Raw genomic sequence first — 19887 nt, 5'->3', positions numbered from 1 at the left:
AAAAAAAAACTAATCTTCAAGAACTGAAAACAGATCCTCAAACGGTGGGCGCCAGGATCCCAATCTTGTTACCTGGTATGGTCTTATTGCCAACTAAAGAGGGAATGTGTATAACTGCTAAAAACAGTTTAATGAACAATTTTCAGGAGGAAATAGGTCTTCACCATGGTAACATAAACTGCCAGAACATCCTGGTGTTCCGTTACGACATGAGTGAAATCGTTGTGAAGATTGGAGATCCTGGTATGATACAGGTGTATGAAGATCCCTCAATGGTGAACAACGAAAAGGTCAACAAAAGAAGGTGGGTTCACAGAACTAAAACACTTTCTGATCTCTAAGTGGGACAAATAAAATTCTTCACCACTCGAGATATTAGGATTTCCCTTACGAAGTTGAACAAATAAAATCTTTCCTCACTTGTTGATAGTAGGATTTCCCACACTTAGTGGGACAAAAAGAATCTTTCACCACTTGTTGATAGTAGGATTTCCCACACTGAGACAAATAGAATCTTTCACCACTTGGGGATATTAGGATTTCCCACATAAAGTTGAACAAATAGAATCTTTCACCACTTGGGGATATTAGGATTTCCCACACTAATTGAGATTAATGGAATCTTTCCCCACTTGGGGATAGTAGGATTTCCCACATTAAGTGAGACCAATAGAATCTTTCACCACTTGGGGATAGAAGGATTTCCCACACTAAGTGGGACAAATAGAATATTTCACCACTTGTTGATAGTAGGATTTCCCACACTTAGTGGGACAAAAAGAATCTTTCACCACTTGTTGATAGTAGGATTTCCCACACTGAGACAAATAGAATCTTTCACCACTTGGGGATATTAGGATTTCCCACATAAAGTTGAACAAATAGAATCTTTCACCACTTGGGGATATTAGGATTTCCCACACTAATTGAGATTAATGGAATCTTTCCCCACTTGGGGATAGTAGGATTTCCCACATTAAGTGAGACCAATAGAATCTTTCACCACTTGGGGATAGAAGGATTTCCCACACTAAGTGGGACAAATAGAATATTTCACCACTTGGGGATAGTAGGATTTCCCACACTAAGTGGGACAAATAGAATCTTTCACCACTTGGGGATATTAGGATTTCCCACACTAAGTGGGACAAATAGAATCTTTCACCACTTGGGGATATTAGGATTTCCCACACTAAGTGAGACTAATAGAATCTTTCCTATCTTGTTGATATTAGGATTTCCCACACTAAGTGAGACAAATAGAATATTTCACCACTTGTTGATAGTAGAATTTCCTACACTAAGATGGACAAATTTTAATGTAAAACTTATTTTCATGATGTAATACTTACCATAACTTTAGTATGCAAATACAGTACCTACACCCATCTTTGTATCCCAACAACAAAAGATTCAAAAGAAAAACAATCCCGCCCTCCCTACGATCCATGAGCCATCACGACAGAAACGCAGAGTGATCTCCCTTCCTCAAATAACCTATATGGCGTACCCTACAGAGGGGCAGCCAGGCAGATAAGGAAGAGGGGAGGATCGGGTGGGACTCCATAAAGTTATGGTAAGTATTACATCATGAAAATTGATTTTACATTAAAAAACCTCAATTTCATTTCAGTAATAATTACCATAACTTTAGTATGCGAATTCGTCTTACCGTAGTGGTGACTAGAAGCCAGGCAGCCCCTTCAGCACAACCAAAGTAGTAGGGAGGGAGATCACAGAAGGTCATCCAACGTGACTGGTAGACGGCAGAAGAGGAAGCCCTGATTGATTGCTCAATGCAATCTGACACCTCTTGAGAAAAGCCTGCCTTGGCGTGGCTTCCAGAGATAGCCTCAACGCGTGAAGGTGGAGGATCTCTGGTTAAGAGTGTGTCGTTCTGGGCCAAGGCTGGCGAAGGAGATTCGGTCTGGTGGGGAGAGCCAAGGGCTCCTCCACCAGAAACGACAAAAGCTCCTGAAACCAAGCTTGCCTCGGCCACAGAGGGGCTCTCAGAAGTAAGGAGCAGTGATGCTCCCAGAACTTCTGTAGCACCCTGCCCACCAGGTTGAAGGGAGGGAATGCATATGCATACGTCCCTTTCTATTCCAGAGAAAGGGCGTCCACAGCCCATGCCTTACGGTCTGGGACCGGGGAGACGAAGGTTAGCAGCTGGTTGTTCAGGGAAGTGGCAAACAGGTCTATAATAGGTCTGTCCCACGCCTGACAATTCCCCTTGAAAATCAAGGGACACAGCTGCCATTCCGTCAACACCGTCTGGTGGCGCCTGGAGAGTGTCCACTAACACACTCACCCTGCCAGAAAGATGCTTGACCGCTATGGTCAACTGCATGTCCTGGCAGAGACCGATCTGAGCGAACGGAATCCCGAGGAGCCACCAGGGAACCCAGAAGGATGGTGGATTCAGGCGCCGACGATGCTGAGGCGGTGGGCAAACCTCCGCCCTGAGAATCCGGGAGATGTTGGCCCGGAGGACCCGCATCCCCGAAAGCACATGCTGAGCCTCGGCTTCAGCAGTCTCAGGGCCATCTTCCCCTTGTGAACCCTCTTGGCCCATGAGAAAGATGAATGACATCGTCTTCCTCTGCTGAGCCTGCACCCTCGATGTCCATCTCTTCCTCAATAGAGACCGAAGTCCCCTTGGGAGGAACAGCCCGCAGGCACCCCTGCTCCCTGAGCCTAGGGGAAAGGGAGACCGGAAACCAGACTCCTGGCCTGAAGCCCCAAACCCTTGGGGGAAAACCCCCTGGGAAACCCTGCACTGGGAAATCTGGACTGGGACGGAAAGTCCCAGAGCCAGAAGTCTGTGAGGGTGGGAAAACAGACCCCACGCTGACAACAGGATTAGTGAACTCAAGTGTCACTAATCCCCGTAGCCGCAGACAATCCTGACAAAAAGTCTGTGGCCCCTGACCCTATACCCGAAGGCACAGTTCCGGAGTCAAAGCGGCCCCCACCAACGACGCAACCTGGCACGCCGAGGTCCCTGAAGGAATCAGAGACCTCGACCGGAAGTCCCTTTCCGACGGTAACACCGGCGGCTATCGAGAGCTACCGGCCAATTCGACCCTTGACTGCGCCGAGTCAGGGTCGGGCTGCATAAAGCCTACCGTACGCAGCAAGATTGTACTGCAAAAAAAAGAAAACGGTCGTACAAAACGGCCGACAAAGCAGCAAGAAAACAATTTCAACTTCACGAAAATCCGAGTGACGAGACAAGTAGTCACACACTCGAACATGCGGAGGAAAACACGGCCGGAAACGAAGTTCTCGAACAATCAAAAAACTACGAACGAGAGCACAAAGCCTACCGTACGCAGCAAGATTGCACTGCATAAATAAAACGGTCGTACAACACGGCCGACAAAGCAGCAAGAAAACAAATTCCAACTTCACGCAAATCCGAGCAACGAGACAAGTAGTCAAGCACTCAAATATGTGGAGGAAAAAACGGCCGCAAATACGGTCAAAATAAACAAATGACAATACTTAATTTCACAATATAAGTTGGGAGATGGGTTTATAGACTACTAATAGAGTAACAATATACTCAAACGACAATGGCAGTACGAAGAGAAGGAGTAAGAAAAGCACTTAGCTCAGACACCTCCGCACTCGTCGGCAGCCATAAAGGTAAGAGGAAGGGAGATCACTCTGTGTTCCTGCCATGATGGCTCATGGATCGTAGGGAGGGCGGGATTGTTTTTCTTTTGAATCTTTTGTTGTTGGGATACAAAGATGGATGTAGGTACTGTATTTGCATACTAAAGTTATGGTAATTATTACTGAAATGAAAAGAATATTTCACCACTTGGGGATAGTAGGATTTCTCACACTAAGTGAGACAAATAGAATATTTCCTATCTTGTTGATATTAGGATTTCCCACACTAAGTGAGACCAATAGAATCTTTCCTATTTTGTTGATAGTAGGATTTCCCACACTAAGTGGGACAAATAGAATATTTAACCACTTGGGAATATTAGGATTTCCCACACTAAGTGACACCAATAAAACCAATACAGAGCCTCAGGATCTTGTTAGATTCTAACTTAATCAGTACATGCTCTTAGGATCACTTGTTGAATGAATTCTAAATTGGTCTATTACTTTCAATTATCCAGGCTTCCATGGATTGCACCTGAACTATTCAACAGAAAACAAAACCGTGCTAACATGAAATCAGACATTTTCGCCTTTGGAACAACAATTTGGGAAATGTTTGCTCTTGGAGAGAACCCGGTTGATAAGCCACCATCATCATCAATGTCCTTTGAACGGGTAAGTATTTTTTTACATGATTTCAGAGAATAAGGCCTAAAAACACCTGTATTGACCATATTGTCAATAGGAACCAATGTTTGGTTCTGGAGTATCAGGTTAAGAAATTCTTTTGTCGATTTAGCTGTTTCATATTTTGTTATAGTTAAAGCTGCTAATGAAATAAATAGGAAAGAAATTCATGACTATATTTTTCATAAAAGTCCTTTGAAAAATCACTGTAACTAAAGATACATATAATTTGTTTTTAAAGTTTAAGGAAAAAACCTAACTTTGATAGAATGAAAAGCATTTTAAATTAGAAAAAGCTATGTAAATTACAGCCACATTTCTTTGTGTTAGGAGTTAAAATACTTTGTTAATTGTAATGCAGTATTTTCACTATAGAATACTCATCATTCTTCCCAAAGTAGAAAAATAGAGATACACTTTTAGGACCATAGTACAGAACATAGTATCAAATATTCTATTTTCAAATTGATTTTCATCTCAATTGCTTTCTTATGAAATGTGTTAAGTTAAAACTTGAGTCATCAAATTGTTGGGGTTTTTTTTGTCAATCATGTGATAATTTTATTTGTTATTTCTGTCATCTATTTTTTTTTGAAACAGAAATATTGTTTCCACAATTTGCATTAGAATGAGTTCATGAACTGGTATACACGACATCAACATGAAATGTTCTTTATATCAGATCCATTCCATTAGTTTCCTTGTAAAGTATCTGATTTAAAACTCTTCCAAACTTACCACGAACAATACTACATATTATTATATCTACTAACAACTACCTTTTGTATATGTAACACCACACTGTTCCTTGTATTTTAGTAAAAGGACTTTTACCAATCAGACCCTCCCAAGGAGTAACGTTTTGTATATGTAAGACCAGACTGTTCCTTGTATTTTAGCAAAAGGACTTTTACCAATCAGAGGCTTCGAAGGAGTTACCTGTTACTGAGGGGCTGAGGGTACTGGGCACAGACTTCCCGCATATTTCAAAATGCAAGTCTGCCATGCTTGATATGATAGAGAGATGTCGAGTTTTCTCCTCTGAAGACCGCCCCACTGCTAAGGAACTTGTACGTGATCTCAACACTTTGACTTCCTCCTATGGTAAGTCATCCTTGATTTTTAATAGGGATGTCAATTCAATAGAAATTACTTTTTGAATATTTGTGATTAAATATTCAAATATTTGTTTTCATGTCAACTCCATATGATATGATGCGTTCACTGTGCATGGGCAGTCATTACATGCTAGGCCTGCTGTTACATTTTAACAATACAGGACAGGAGGGTACTTACAGTGACTGGATGTTCTCAATATGATCAACATAACACATAAATAGTTACACTGAAAATGTTAGCTGTAGGAGATAAATTTCTAGGCCCGTGAATTCGGTAAAAATGTGAAAATAGCATATGAATATGTCAAGGGAAAAGGTAATATGTAAAGACACAAACATATACTCAAATATTTCAAAACTTGGAAAAAATAATCATTGTCTAAATGCATTTATCTATAAAATAATCATATCACTGTTGTTTCACTATTCACGTATTTACAAAATGCTAAATCCACATCTGGTAGAATGATGGATTATGCTTCATGTATCAGGCCCAGAACTTCATGAATTTGATCTAAAAGTGAATGAAAACAAATATTGTAATGCTTGGTCATACAACGCCTCTTCTTGTTGAAATCGACTAAGAATTTCTCTCCTAAATGTGACATCACCATTCAAGAACTTCTCATTATCAACATTGCGATTAAAGGTCAGCAAGAAGATAAATCAGACATTACTATCCTTACACTAATAACCTAATTAAATGCTGATTAAAGTGATCAACAATAATTTGAGATCAATGTTCACAATGATATTACAGGTATGTCTTTGATCTTTGTTTTATCACTCACACGAGTTGTGTAACTTACCTAGATAAGGGTGACATCAGGTCCTCCAGCAATAGGCTAATTAGTGTCGTGATAAATTACACAGGTGTACAACTTTGAACACTAATAACACCTTGATGATCTAGCTGACAAAATTTTATTTAGAATTTTGACAATTCCTAATTTCATATATTTTAAGCCATATGAAACATATAACAACATTTGATTGGTCAATGAAAATAATTTGGAAACTAAAACAACATTTGATTGGTCAATGAAAATAATTTGGAAACTAAAACAACATTTGATTGGTCAATGAAAATAATTTGAAAACTTAAACAACATTTGATTGGTCAGTGAAAAATAAGTGGTGACAATATCATCAGCAATGCTATCTGCAAATTTCTCATTAAGATATCTAGCAGGATATGGATTGTTAATATTCATTATGTCAGTAACAAATCTGTGCCTAGTCTGTGGTAATAAAATAAACATTTTTGCTTGTGTTAATTTAATTTTTTTTCTGTCACCTGTAAAACTCAGTTGGTGACAATATTGTGATATTATTTCACCACTAATGTCAAAACACAATACTTTGATTGATCACACATCAGATTCAGTCTGTACACTGTACACAACATCTATCTAGTAATGAGCCCTTGCGTGGTAGTAACCCCATTCATGTCAGTTGTAATGGAAATACCAACATCTGTTATATCATTGTCCTGTAAAAAGCCCACCTCCTTCTTAGAGTTGAAGTTTATGTGTACGTTCCCTGGATTTATAACAGAAAAAATCCAGAACTAATTTTCAACATCTCATGACAACTTTTTTTCTGAATTAAGAAAAATGTTCCTACTTGTTTATTTTGTATTTAAAACATTGTGCATATATATTTTTCAGAATCCAATTTTTTAAGCTTGTATTTTTTTACTATTTTCATAAGATTTTATCATTAAAAGAAAAAAAAAGGAGAAACAAAACAATTCTTACTGTAACGTGTTGCCAATCTCTTGTAAAATAATACCTGGTCATGGCCTTCAGAATCAAGGGTGACAGAGTGTTTTAAAGGGTCATCAGGTAAAATGATCTTAGAATCAATTCTATCATATAAATATTATATACTTATCACTTCTTCTGCTTTCTGGTCCCTCTACACTACTGGAACTTAAAACTTGGGATGTAGGTTGACCTTGATGTGAAGGTGTCTTGTATATCAAAAGTAGGTCACTATGGCCTACATTTTAACCTTTGACCTATATTGCACCTCATCTTTTACAAAACTGAACTCAATGCTTAGGATATGGGTTCACCTTGGTGAGTGGATGTGTTGATTGGGGACATTATTCACCAAATTTTCTTGTTTTGACTGTATTAGATCCAAAACTTCAAATTACTATCTATAGAATTTCAGATGAATCCAGTGTAATTTGATGATTTGAATAGGTCATGATATGGGCAATGTCAGGTTGACCTGACAAAATCATGTGAGTTGGTGACCATGGAGGTAGCCTTAAAATGAAATACATTTTGTTCTATTCCATAACCTTTGGAAAGAACATTTGTTTGACCTGCAAAATTTGGAACCATAGCTAATAAATAGGTAATTTTACTATGTATTCTCAATTTGATGAGAGGGTATAACAAATTTTAGCACTTTTCTCTGTTATTTTTAACAGCTAGTCAATACCACGACTATGATAAAATTCTGGATGATTACCCAATATGGTCCGAAGCAGAAAGTTCTCAGATGTCACACCATGCTGATAACGATGAAGATGTTCCGGATATTTTGACAAGTTTCCCTATACCCGAATTGGATGAAGTCGCATCCAGCACCCCTGGTCAACAGTTTGAATCCTTAAATGGTAAATGATTTAGCAAGGTTTAACCACCATATACTAAATATGAACAAAAAATATTTGTCATTCTCAAGTGGAAAATTATATAAACCATGATTTGTTTATTTTGGACTGAATGATACATCAATAAGAAAAAAGAATGAATACATTCCAGGCATTTTTTAAAATCTGACACACATTGATAATTTCAAAGAGTTACTTGTTCAACTCTGCTTCAATTTTATAGAAGGGGGTGTGAACAAGAGTTGAATAAGATATGAAGAAAGGTTAAAGGAGATTGGGAAACGAGTTGAAATAGAGTTGAAGGAAGGTTGGGCTAAAGCTAAGGAAGGTTAAAGAAGATTGGAAGAAGAATTGAACAAGAATTAAAGGAAGGTTGAGCAAGAGCTAACGAAGGTTAAAGGAGTTGAACAAAAGAATTGAAGGGGAAAAGTTTAATAAAAAGGAATCTTAAATAAGATTCATAATAAAATCTTTAAATCTTCTTTTACTTAGTAGCTTTAATTGAAGAAATTCGTTTTTTGAGAAGAAATAATATGTGATGAGGAAACTGTTGAACATTTTTAGAGAGATCTGTGATTCCCCTGCCAGACTTGCCACAGCCATCAGTTGCTTCTCCTGAGGCAGGTCATCAGCATGGCCCCCTACCAAACAGAGCAAGTCATCAGCATGGCCCCCTACCAAACAGAGCAGGTCGTCAGCTTGGCCCTCCTCCAAAAAGACCTCTACCACAACCTGAATGTCAATCCATGATCCGAAGCCATCAATTACAAATCTACCCTGAAAGTATTGGAGAGGTAGGTGTATTTCTCCAGTATAATTATCTCTTAACTGGAAATCTCTTGGTTAAAGCAAAGAATTTCAGATCAGTAGAATTTTAGATCAGTAGAATTATTGATCAGTAGAATTATTGATCAGTAGAATTATTGATCAGTAGAATTTTAGATCAGTAGAATTATTGATCAGTAGAATTATTAGATTATTGATCAGTAGAATTTCAGATCGGTAGAATTATTGATCAGTAGAATTTCAGATTAGTAGAATTATTGATCAGTAGAATTTCAGATCAGTAGAATTATTGATCAGTAGAATTTTAGATCAGTAGAATTATTGATCAGTAGAATTATTGATCAGTAGAATTATTGATCAGTAGAATTTTAGATCAGTAGAATTATTGATCAGTAGAATTATTGATCGGTAGAATTTCAGATCGGTAGAATTATTGATCAGTAGAATTTCAGATCAGTAGAATTATTGATCAGTAGAATTATTGATCGGTAGAATTTCAGATCGGTAGAATTATTGATCAGTAGAATTTTAGATCAGTAGAATTTTAGATCAGTAGAATTTTAGATCAGTAGAATTATTGATCAGTAGAATTATTGATCGGTAGAATTTCAGATCGGTAGAATTATTGATCAGTAGAATTTCAGATCAGTAGAATTATTACACAGTAGAATTTTAGATCGGTAGAATTATTGATCGGTAGAATTTTAGATCAGTAGAATTATTACACAGTAGAATTTCAGATCGGTAGAATTATTGATCAGTAGAATTTCAGATCAGTAGAATTATTACACAATAGAATTTTAGATCGGTAGAATTATTGATCAGTAGAATTTTAGATCAGTAGAATTATTGATCAGTAGAATTTTAGATCAGTAGAATTATTGATCAGTAGAATTTTAGATCGGTAGAATTATTGATCGGTAGAATTTTAGATCAGTAGAATTATTACACAGTAGAATTTTAGATCGGTAGAATTATTGATCGGTAGAATTTTAGATCAGTAGAATTATTACACAGTAGAATTTTAGATCGGTAGAATTATTGATCAGTAGAATTATTGATCAGTAGAATTATTGATCAGTAGAATTATTGATCAGTAGAATTTCAGATCGGTAGAATTATTGATCGGTAGAATTTTAGATCAGTAGAATTATTGATCAGTAGAATTTCAGATCAGTAGAATTATTGATCAGTAGAATTATTGATCAGTAGAATTTCAGATCAGTAGAATTATTGATCAGTAGAATTATTGATCAGTAGAATTTAAGATCAGTAGAATTATTGATCAGTAGAATTATTGATCAGTAGAATTATTGATCAGTAGAATTATTGATCGGTAGAATTTCAGATCAGTAGAATTATTGATCAGTAGAATTATTGATCAGTAGAATTTCAGATCAGTAGAATTATTGATCAGTAGAATTTTAGATCAGTAGAATTATTGATCAGTAGAATTTCAGATCAGTAGAATTATTGATCAGTAGAATTATTGATCAGTAGAATTTTAGATCAGTAGAATTATTGATCAGTAGAATTTTAGATCAGTAGAATTTTGATCAGTAGAATTATTGATCAGTAGAATTTTAGATCAGTAGAATTTTAGATCAGTAGAATTATTGATCAGTAGAATTATTGATCAGTAGAATTTTAGATCAGTAGAATTATTGATCAGTAGAATTTTAGATCAGTAGAATTATTGATCAGTAGAATTATTGATCAGTAGAATTTTAGATCAGTAGAATTATTGATCAGTAGAATTTTAGATCAGTAGAATTTTAGATCAGTAGAATTATTGATCAGTAGAATTTTAGATCAGTAGAATTATTGATCAGTAGAATTATTGATCAGTAGAATTTTGATCAGTAGAATTATTGATCAGTACAATTATTGATCAGTAGAATTTTAGATCAGTAGAATTATTGATCAGTAGAATTTTAGATCAGTAGAATTATTGATCAGTAGAATTATTGATCAGTAGAATTTTAGATCAGTAGAATTATTGATCAGTAGAATTATTGATCAGTAGAATTATTGATCAGTAGAATTATTGATCAGTAAATTTTGATCAGTAGAATTATTGATCAGTAGAATTATTATTCAGTAGAATTATTATTCAGTAAAATGATTGATCAGTAGAATTATTATTCAGTAAAATGATTGATCAGTAGAATTATTACACAGTAGAATTTTACATCAGTAGAATTATTGATCGGTAGAATTATTGATCAGTAGAATTATTACACAGTAGAATTATTACACAGTAGAATTTTAGATCGGTAGAATTTTAGATCAGTAGAATTTTAGATCAGTAGAATTATTATTCAGTAGAATTATTATTCAGTAAAATGATTGATCAGTAGAATTATTGATCAGTAGAATTATTACACAGTAGAATTTTAGATCGGTAGAATTATTGATCGGTAGAATTATTGATCTGTAGAATTATTGAGCAGTAGAATTATTGAGCAGTAGAATTATTACACAGTAACACTGGAACACTGCATATCATTATTCAGCAGATGATTTCCAGTTGACATCACTTTGTTCTCAGTATTATGTATCTCTGATGACAGGGACACTATGGAAAGGTTAAAAAAGGCACTTTGACGTGGTTTGGTGAAAAAATTGTCATAGCAGCCAAGTGTTTGAAGAGCAAAGAATACACATCTGTTCTACAGAGTCCAGAATTCAGACGTGAAGCTGAGATGATGAAAGAACTTCAGCATCCTAACATTGTGCGCTTCTATGGTATTTCCAATGATAGTAGGTATACTCTGACAGGTGCCCTACAGTAATTACCTCATCCATCCATTTGTCCTTCCTTCTGTCCAGAAATTCACTTTCTGAAGACATTTAACATTTATTTACTGATTTGCATAAAATTTGGTGAATATATCATATTTATAAAAATTAATATTTAGGTGAAAAACAAGATCAGAGGTCAATGACCTAGGCTCTAAAGATCAGAGGTCAATGTCAAATTTGATATCTTTTCACTGATGATCATTTCAGAATGACAGTAGGAAGTAAAATTGCTTGGAATCAAGCAAATTAAAGAGTCCACTGATCATAGGTTCTTCAGTATCTAAAATGAAAGCACTTGTCATTTCCATCATAGAGGTTTCTAACTTTTCTCAAAGTTTTGTGACCTACATCTTTGTAACAATTATGCTTCTTTGTGATGTATCTATAAAATCACTTTTACATTTCATAAGAACCAGTTTAGACCATAAGAACCAATCTAGTTCTGAAAAGTTGCAAAAAGTTATAACTTTAAATATTACATAGAAACCAGTTAAGACCAGGGTTCCAATCTAGTACTGAAAAGTTACAAAAAGTTATAACTATTAATGCTAGATAGAAACCAGTTAAGACCAGGGTTCCAGGCTAGTACTAAATAGTTACAAAAAGTTATAACTATTAATGCTAGATAGAAACCAGTTAAGACCAGGGTTCCAGGCTAGTACTAAATAGTTACAAAAAGTTATAACTATTAATGCTAGGTAGAAACCAGTTAAGACCAGGGTTCCAGGCTAGTACTAAATAGTTACAAAAAGTTATAACTACTAATGCTAGATAGAAACCAGTTAAGACCAGGGTTCCAATCTCCTACTAAAAAGTTACAAAAATTTACAAAAAGTGATATCTTTTTACAGGTACTAAAAAGTAAAGAAAGGTATACAATCAGCAGTGATTAGAGAACAGAGTTACATTACCTAGCTTAAGTTTCTGCTTTTGAAAGTTAAAAAATATGGCAAGCCTATAGTCAGACATTGTGGTTGTATCTCCAAGAAGTGAAATCATGCTTTTTACATTGTATATGAATTGTGTACTTTGTGAGATCCTGTGAAAATCTGTGATTGTAGTAAACTTCAACCCCTCAACAATAACACCCAACCCCTCAACAATAACACTCAAACCTTCAACAATAACACCCAACCCCTCAACAATAACACCCAACCTCTCAACAATAACACCCAACCCCTCAACAATAACACTCAAACCTTCAACAATAACACCCAACCCCTCAACAATAACACCCAACCCCTCAACAATAACACCCAACCCTTCAACAATAACACCCAACCCTTCAACAATAACACTCAACCCCTGAACAATAACACTTTACTCTTCAACAATAACACTCAACCCCTCAACAATAACACCCAACCTCTCAACAATAACACCCAACCCTTCAACAATAACACCCAACCCTTCAACAATAACACTCAACCCTTGAACAATAACACTCAACCCTTCAACAATAACACTCAACCCTTCAACAATAACACTCAACCCTTCAACAATAACACTCAACCCCTCAACAATAACACCCAACCCTTCAACAATAACACTCAACCCTTCAACAATAACACTCAACCCCTCAACAATAACACTCAACTCTTCAACAATAACACTCAACCCTTCAACAATAACACACAACCCTCAACAATAACACACAACCCCTCAACAATAACACTCAACCCATCAACAATAACACACAACCCTTCAACAATAACACTCAACCCCTCAACAAAAACACACAACACGTCAACAATAACACTCAACACTTCAACAATAACACTCAACCCTTCAACAATAACACTCAACCCCTCAACAATAACACTCAACCCTTCAACAATAACACTCAACCCATCAACAATAACACTCAACACTTCATTAAGAACACTGTGACCCTTCAATATTAACACTCAACCCTTCCTTCAACAATAACACTCAACCCTTCAACAATAACACTCAACCCTTCAACAATAACGCCCGACCCCTCAACAATAACACCCAACCCTTCAACAATAACACTCAACCCCTGAACAATAACACTTTACTCTTCAACAATAACACTCATCCCCTCAACAATAACTCCCAACCTCTCAACAATAACACTAAGCCCTTCAACAATAACACTCAACCCCTCAACAATAACACCCAACCTTGAACAATAACACTCAACTCCTCAACAATAACACTCAACTCTTCAACAATAACACTCAGCCCCTCAACAATAACACTCAACTCCTCAACAATAACACTCAACCCCTCAACAATAACACTCAACCCCTCAACAATAACACTCAACCCTTCAACAATAACATTTCACCCCTCAACAATAACACTCAACCACTCAACAATAACACTCAACTCTTCAACAATAACACTCAACCCCTCAACAATAACACTCAACTCTTCAACAATTACCTTCAACCCCTAAATAATAACACTCAACTCTTCAACAATAACACTCAACCCTTCAACAATAACACTCAACCCTTCAACAATAACACTCAACTCTTCAACAATAACACTCAACCCCTCAACAATAACACTCAACTCTCCAACAAAAACTTTCAACCCTTCAACAATAACACTCAACCCCTCAACAATAACACCTAACCCCTCAACAATAACACTCAACTCTTCAACAATAACACTCAGCCCCTCAACAATAACACTCAACTCCTCAACAATAACACTCAACCCTTCAACAATAACACTCAACTCTTCAACAATAACACTCAACCCCTCAACAATAACACTCAACCCTTCAACAATAACACTCAACCCCTCAACAATAACACTCAACCCTTCAACAATAACACTCCACCCCTCAACAATAACACTCAACCCCTCAACAATAACACTCAACCCTTCAACAATAACACTCAACCCTTCAACAATAACACCCAACTCTTCAACAATAACACTCAACCCCTCAACAATGCACTCAACCCTTCAACAATAACACTCCACCCTTCAAAAATAACACTCAACCCCTGAACAATAACACTCAACTCTTCAACAATAACACTCAACTCTTCAACAATAACACTCAACCCTTCAACAATAACACTCAACCCCTCAACAATAACACTCAACCCCTCAACAAAAACACCCAACCCTTCAACAATAACACTCAACCCTTCAGCAACAACACTCAACCCCTCAACAAAAACACCCAACTCTTCAACAATAACACCCAACCCTTCAACAATAACACCCAACCCTTGAACAATAACACTCAACTCCTCAACAAAAACACCCAACTCTTCATCAATAACACTCAGCCCCTCAACAATAACACTCAACTCCTCAACAATAACACTCAACCCTTCAACAATAACACTCAACCCCTCAACAATAACACTCAACCCTTCAACAATAACACTCAACCCTCAACAATAACACACAACCCATCAACAATAACACTCAACCCTTCAACAATAACACTCAACCCTCTCAACAATAACACCCAACACTTCAACAATAACACTCAACCCTTCAACAATAACACTCAACCCCTCAACAATAACACTCAACCCTTCAACAATAACACTCAACCCTTCAACAATAACACTCAACTCTTCAACAATAACACTCAACCCCTCAACAATAACACTCAACCCCTCAACAATAACACTCAACCCCTCAACAATAACACTCAACTCTTCAACAATAACACTCAACCCTTCAACAATAACACTCCACCCTTAGCAATAACACCCAAAACCTCAACAATAACACCTAACCCCTCAACAATAACACTCAACTCTTCAACAATAACACTCAACCCCTCAACAATAACACTCAACTCTTCAACAATAACACTCAACCCCTCAACAATAACACTCAACTCTTCAACAATAACACTTCAGCAATAACACCTAACCCCTCAACAATAACACTCAACTCTTCAACAATAACACTCTCAACAATAACACTCAACCTTCAACAATAACACTAACACCTTCAACAATAACACTCAACCCTTCAACAATAACACTCAACCCCTCAACAATAACACTCAACTCTTCAACAATAACACTCAACCCTTCAACAATAACACCCAACTCATCAACAATAACGCCCGACCCCTGAATAATAACACCCAACCCTTCAACAATAACACTCACTCACCCTCAACAATAACACTCAACCCTTCAACAATAACACTCAACCCTTCAACAATAACACTCAACCCTTCAACAATAACACTCAACCCTAACAATAACACTCAACCCTTCAACAATAACACACTCAACCCATCAACAATAACACTCAACCCATCAACAATAACACTCAACCCTTCAACAATAACACTCAACCCTTCAACAATAACACTCAACCCCTCAACAATAACACTAAAACACTCAACAATAACACTCAACCCTCAACAATAACACTCAACAATAACCTCAACCCTCAACAATAACACTCAACCCTTCAACAATAACACTCAACCAATAACACCCTCAACAATAACACTCAACCCTCAACAATAACACTCAACCCTTCAACAATAACACTCAACCCTTCAACAATAACACTCAACCCCTCAACAATAACACTCAACTCTTCAACAATAACACTCAACCCCTCAACAATAACACTCAACCCTTCAACAATAACACTCAACTCTTCAACAATAACACTCAACCCTTCAACAATAACACTCCACCCCTCAACAATAACACTCAACCCCTCAACAATAACACCAAACCCTTCAACAATAACACTCAACCCTTCAACAATAACACTCAACCCCTCAACAATAACACTCAACAATAACACTCAACCCTTCAACAATAACACTAAACTCTTCAACAATAACACCCAACCCTTCAACAATAACACTCCACCCCTCAACAATAACACTCAACTCTTCAACAATAACACCCAACCCTTCAACAATAACACTCAACATAACACTCAACCCTTCAACAATAACACTCAACCCTTCAACAATAACAACAACAATAACACCTCTCAACAATAACACTCAACTCTTCAACAATAACACTCAACCCCTCAACAATAACACTCAACTCTTCAACAATAACACTCAACCCTTCAACAATAACACTCAACCCCTCAACAATAACACTCAACTCTTCAACAATAACACTCAACCCCTCAACAATAACACTCAACTCTTCAACAATAACACTCAACCCCTCAACAATAACACTCAACTCCTCAACAATAACACTCAACCCTTCAACAATAACACTCAACTCTTCAACACTCAACAATAACACTCAACCCCTCAACAATAACACCTAACCCCTCAACAATAACACTCAACCCTTCAACAATAACACTCCACCCTTAGCAATAACACCCAAAACCTCAACAATAACACTCAACCCTTCAACAATAACACTCCAACCCTCAGCAATAACACCTAACCCCTCAACAATAACACTCAACTCTTCAACAATAACACTCAACCCTTCAACAATAACACCCAACTCATCAACAATAACGCCCGACCCCTGAATAATAACACCCAACCCTTCAACAATAACACCCAACCCTTCAACAATAACACTCAACCCCTGAACAATAACACTTTACTCTTCAACAATAACACTCAATAACACTCAACTTCGAACAATAACACTCAACAATAACACTCAACCCTTCAACAATAACACACTTCAACAATAACACCCAACCCCTCAACAATAACACTCAACCCCTCAACAATAACACTCAACCCTTCAACAATAACACTCAACCCCTCAACAATAACACTCAACCCTTCAACAATAACACTCAACCCCTCAACAATAACACCCAACCCATCAACAATAACACTCAACCCCTCAACAATAACACTCAACTCTTCAACAATAACACTCAACCCTTCAACAATAACACTCCACCCTTAGCAATAACACTCAAACCTTCAACAATAACACCCAACCCCTCAACAATAACACCCAACCTCTCAACAATAACACCCAACCCTTCAACAATAACACTCAACCCTTCAACAATAACACTCCACCCTTCAACAATAACACTCAACCCCTCAACAATAACACTCAACTCTTCAACAATAACACTCAACCCCTCAACAATAACACTCAACTCTTCAACAATAACACTCAACCCTTCAACAATAACACTCAACCCTTCAACAATAACACTCAACCCCTCAACAATAACACTCAACCCTTCAACAATAACACTCAACCCTTCAACAATAACACTCAACCCCTCAACAATAACACTCACCTTTTCAACAATAACACTCAACCCTTCAACAATAACACTCAACCCTTCAACAATAACACTCAACTCTTCAACAATAACACTCAACCCCTCAACAATAACACCCAACCCTTCAACAATAACACTCAACCCTTCAACAATAACACTCAACCCCTCAACAAAAACACCCAACTCTTCAACAATAACACTCAACCCCTCAACAATAACACCCAACCCTTGAACAATAACACTCAACTCCTCAACAATAACACTCAACTCTTCAACAATAACACTCAACCCCTCAACAATAACACTCAACCCCTCAACAATAACACCCAACCCTTCAACAATAACACTCAACCCCTCAACAATAACACCCAACCCTTCAACAATAACACTCAACCCTTCAACAATAACACTCAACTCTTCAACAATAACACTCAACCCTTCAACAATAACACTCAACCCATCAACAATAACACTCAACCCTTCAACAATAACACCCAACAACAATAACACTCAACCCTTCAACAATAACACTCAACTCTTCAACAATAACACTCAACCCTTCAACAATAACACTCAACCCTTCAACAATAACACTCAACCCTTCAACAATAACACTCAACCCTTCAACAATAACACTCAACTCTTCAACAATAACACTCAACCCCTCAACAATAACACTCAACCCTTCAACAATAACATTTCACCCCTCAACAATAACACTCAACCCCTCAACAATAACACCAAACCCTTCAACAATAACACTCAACCCTTCAACAATAACACTCAACCCCTCAACAATAACACTCAACCCTTCAACAATAACACTCCACCCCTCAACAATAACACCCAACCCTTCAACAATAACACTCAACCCCTCAACAATAACACTCAACCCTTCAACAATAACACTAAACTCTTCAACAATAACACCCAACCCTTCAACAATAACACTCAACCCTTCAACAATAACACTCAACCCCTCAACAATAACACCCAACAATAACACCCAACCCTTCAACAATAACACTCAACCCTTCAACAATAACACTCAACCCTTCAACAATAACACTCAACAACAACAACACTCAACCCTTCCAATAACACTCAACCCCACAATAACACTCAACCCTTCAACAATAACACTCCACCCTTAGCAATAACACCCAAAACCTCAACAATAACACTCAACCCTTCAACAATAACACTCCAACCCCTCAACAATAACACTCAACCCTTCAACAATAACACTCAACCCTTCAACAATAACACTCAACCCTTCAACAATAACACTCTTCAACAATAACACCTAACCCCTCAACAATAACACCCAACCCTTCAACAATAACACTCAACCCTTCAACAATAACACTCAACTCTTCAACAATAACACTCAACCCTTCAACAATAACAACCAACCCTTCAACAATAACACTCAACCCTTCAACAATAACACTCAACCCCTCAACAATAACACTCAACTCTTCAACAATAACACTCAACCCTTCAACAATAACACTCAACCCTTCAACAATAACACTCAACCCCTCAACAATAACACCTAACCCCTCAACAATAACACCCAACCCTTCAACAATAACACTCAACCCTTCAACAATAACACTCAACCCCTCAACAATAACACTCAACCCTTCAACAATAACACTCAACTCTTCAACAATAACACTTCAGCAATAACACCTAACCCCTCAACAATAACACTCAACTCTTCAACAATAACACTCAACCCCTCAACAATAACTCCCAACTCTTCAACAATAACACTCAACCCCTCAACAATAACACTCAACTCTTCAACATTAACACTCAACCCTTCAACAATAACACTCAACCCTTCAACAATAACACTCAACCCTTCAACAATAACACTCAACCCTTCAACAATAACACTCAACCCCTCAACAATAACACTCAACCCTTCAACAATAACACTCAACCCCTCAACAATAACACTCACCTTTTCAGCAATAACACTCAACCCTTCAACAATAACACTCC

At 37.1% G+C, this 19887-nt stretch overlaps 1 protein-coding gene across 1 annotated transcript in view; it reads left to right on the top strand.

The window, feature by feature from the left end:
* The window catches only part of LOC132549219 (uncharacterized), a 102964-nt gene that overhangs the window by 39794 nt on the left and 43283 nt on the right, over positions 1–19887 (top strand). Inside the window, exons 8-13 of the mRNA XM_060213135.1 lie at positions 147–304; positions 4143–4299; positions 5211–5419; positions 7880–8064; positions 8626–8855; positions 11421–11614. Of these exons, the coding sequence (XP_060069118.1) occupies positions 147–304; positions 4143–4299; positions 5211–5419; positions 7880–8064; positions 8626–8855; positions 11421–11614 (1133 nt within the window). The remainder of the gene's footprint in view (positions 1–146; positions 305–4142; positions 4300–5210; positions 5420–7879; positions 8065–8625; positions 8856–11420; positions 11615–19887) is intronic.

The sequence above is a fragment of the Ylistrum balloti genome, unplaced genomic scaffold, assembly GCF_031769215.1.
Source record: "Ylistrum balloti isolate Yb309-2 unplaced genomic scaffold, AGI_CSIRO_Ybal_v1 Utg370050, whole genome shotgun sequence".
NCBI classification, from domain to species: Eukaryota; Metazoa; Mollusca; class Bivalvia; order Pectinida; family Pectinidae; genus Ylistrum; species Ylistrum balloti.
The sequence above is the reverse complement of the archived record's forward strand: the minus strand, read 5'-3'. Positions and strand labels throughout refer to the sequence as shown.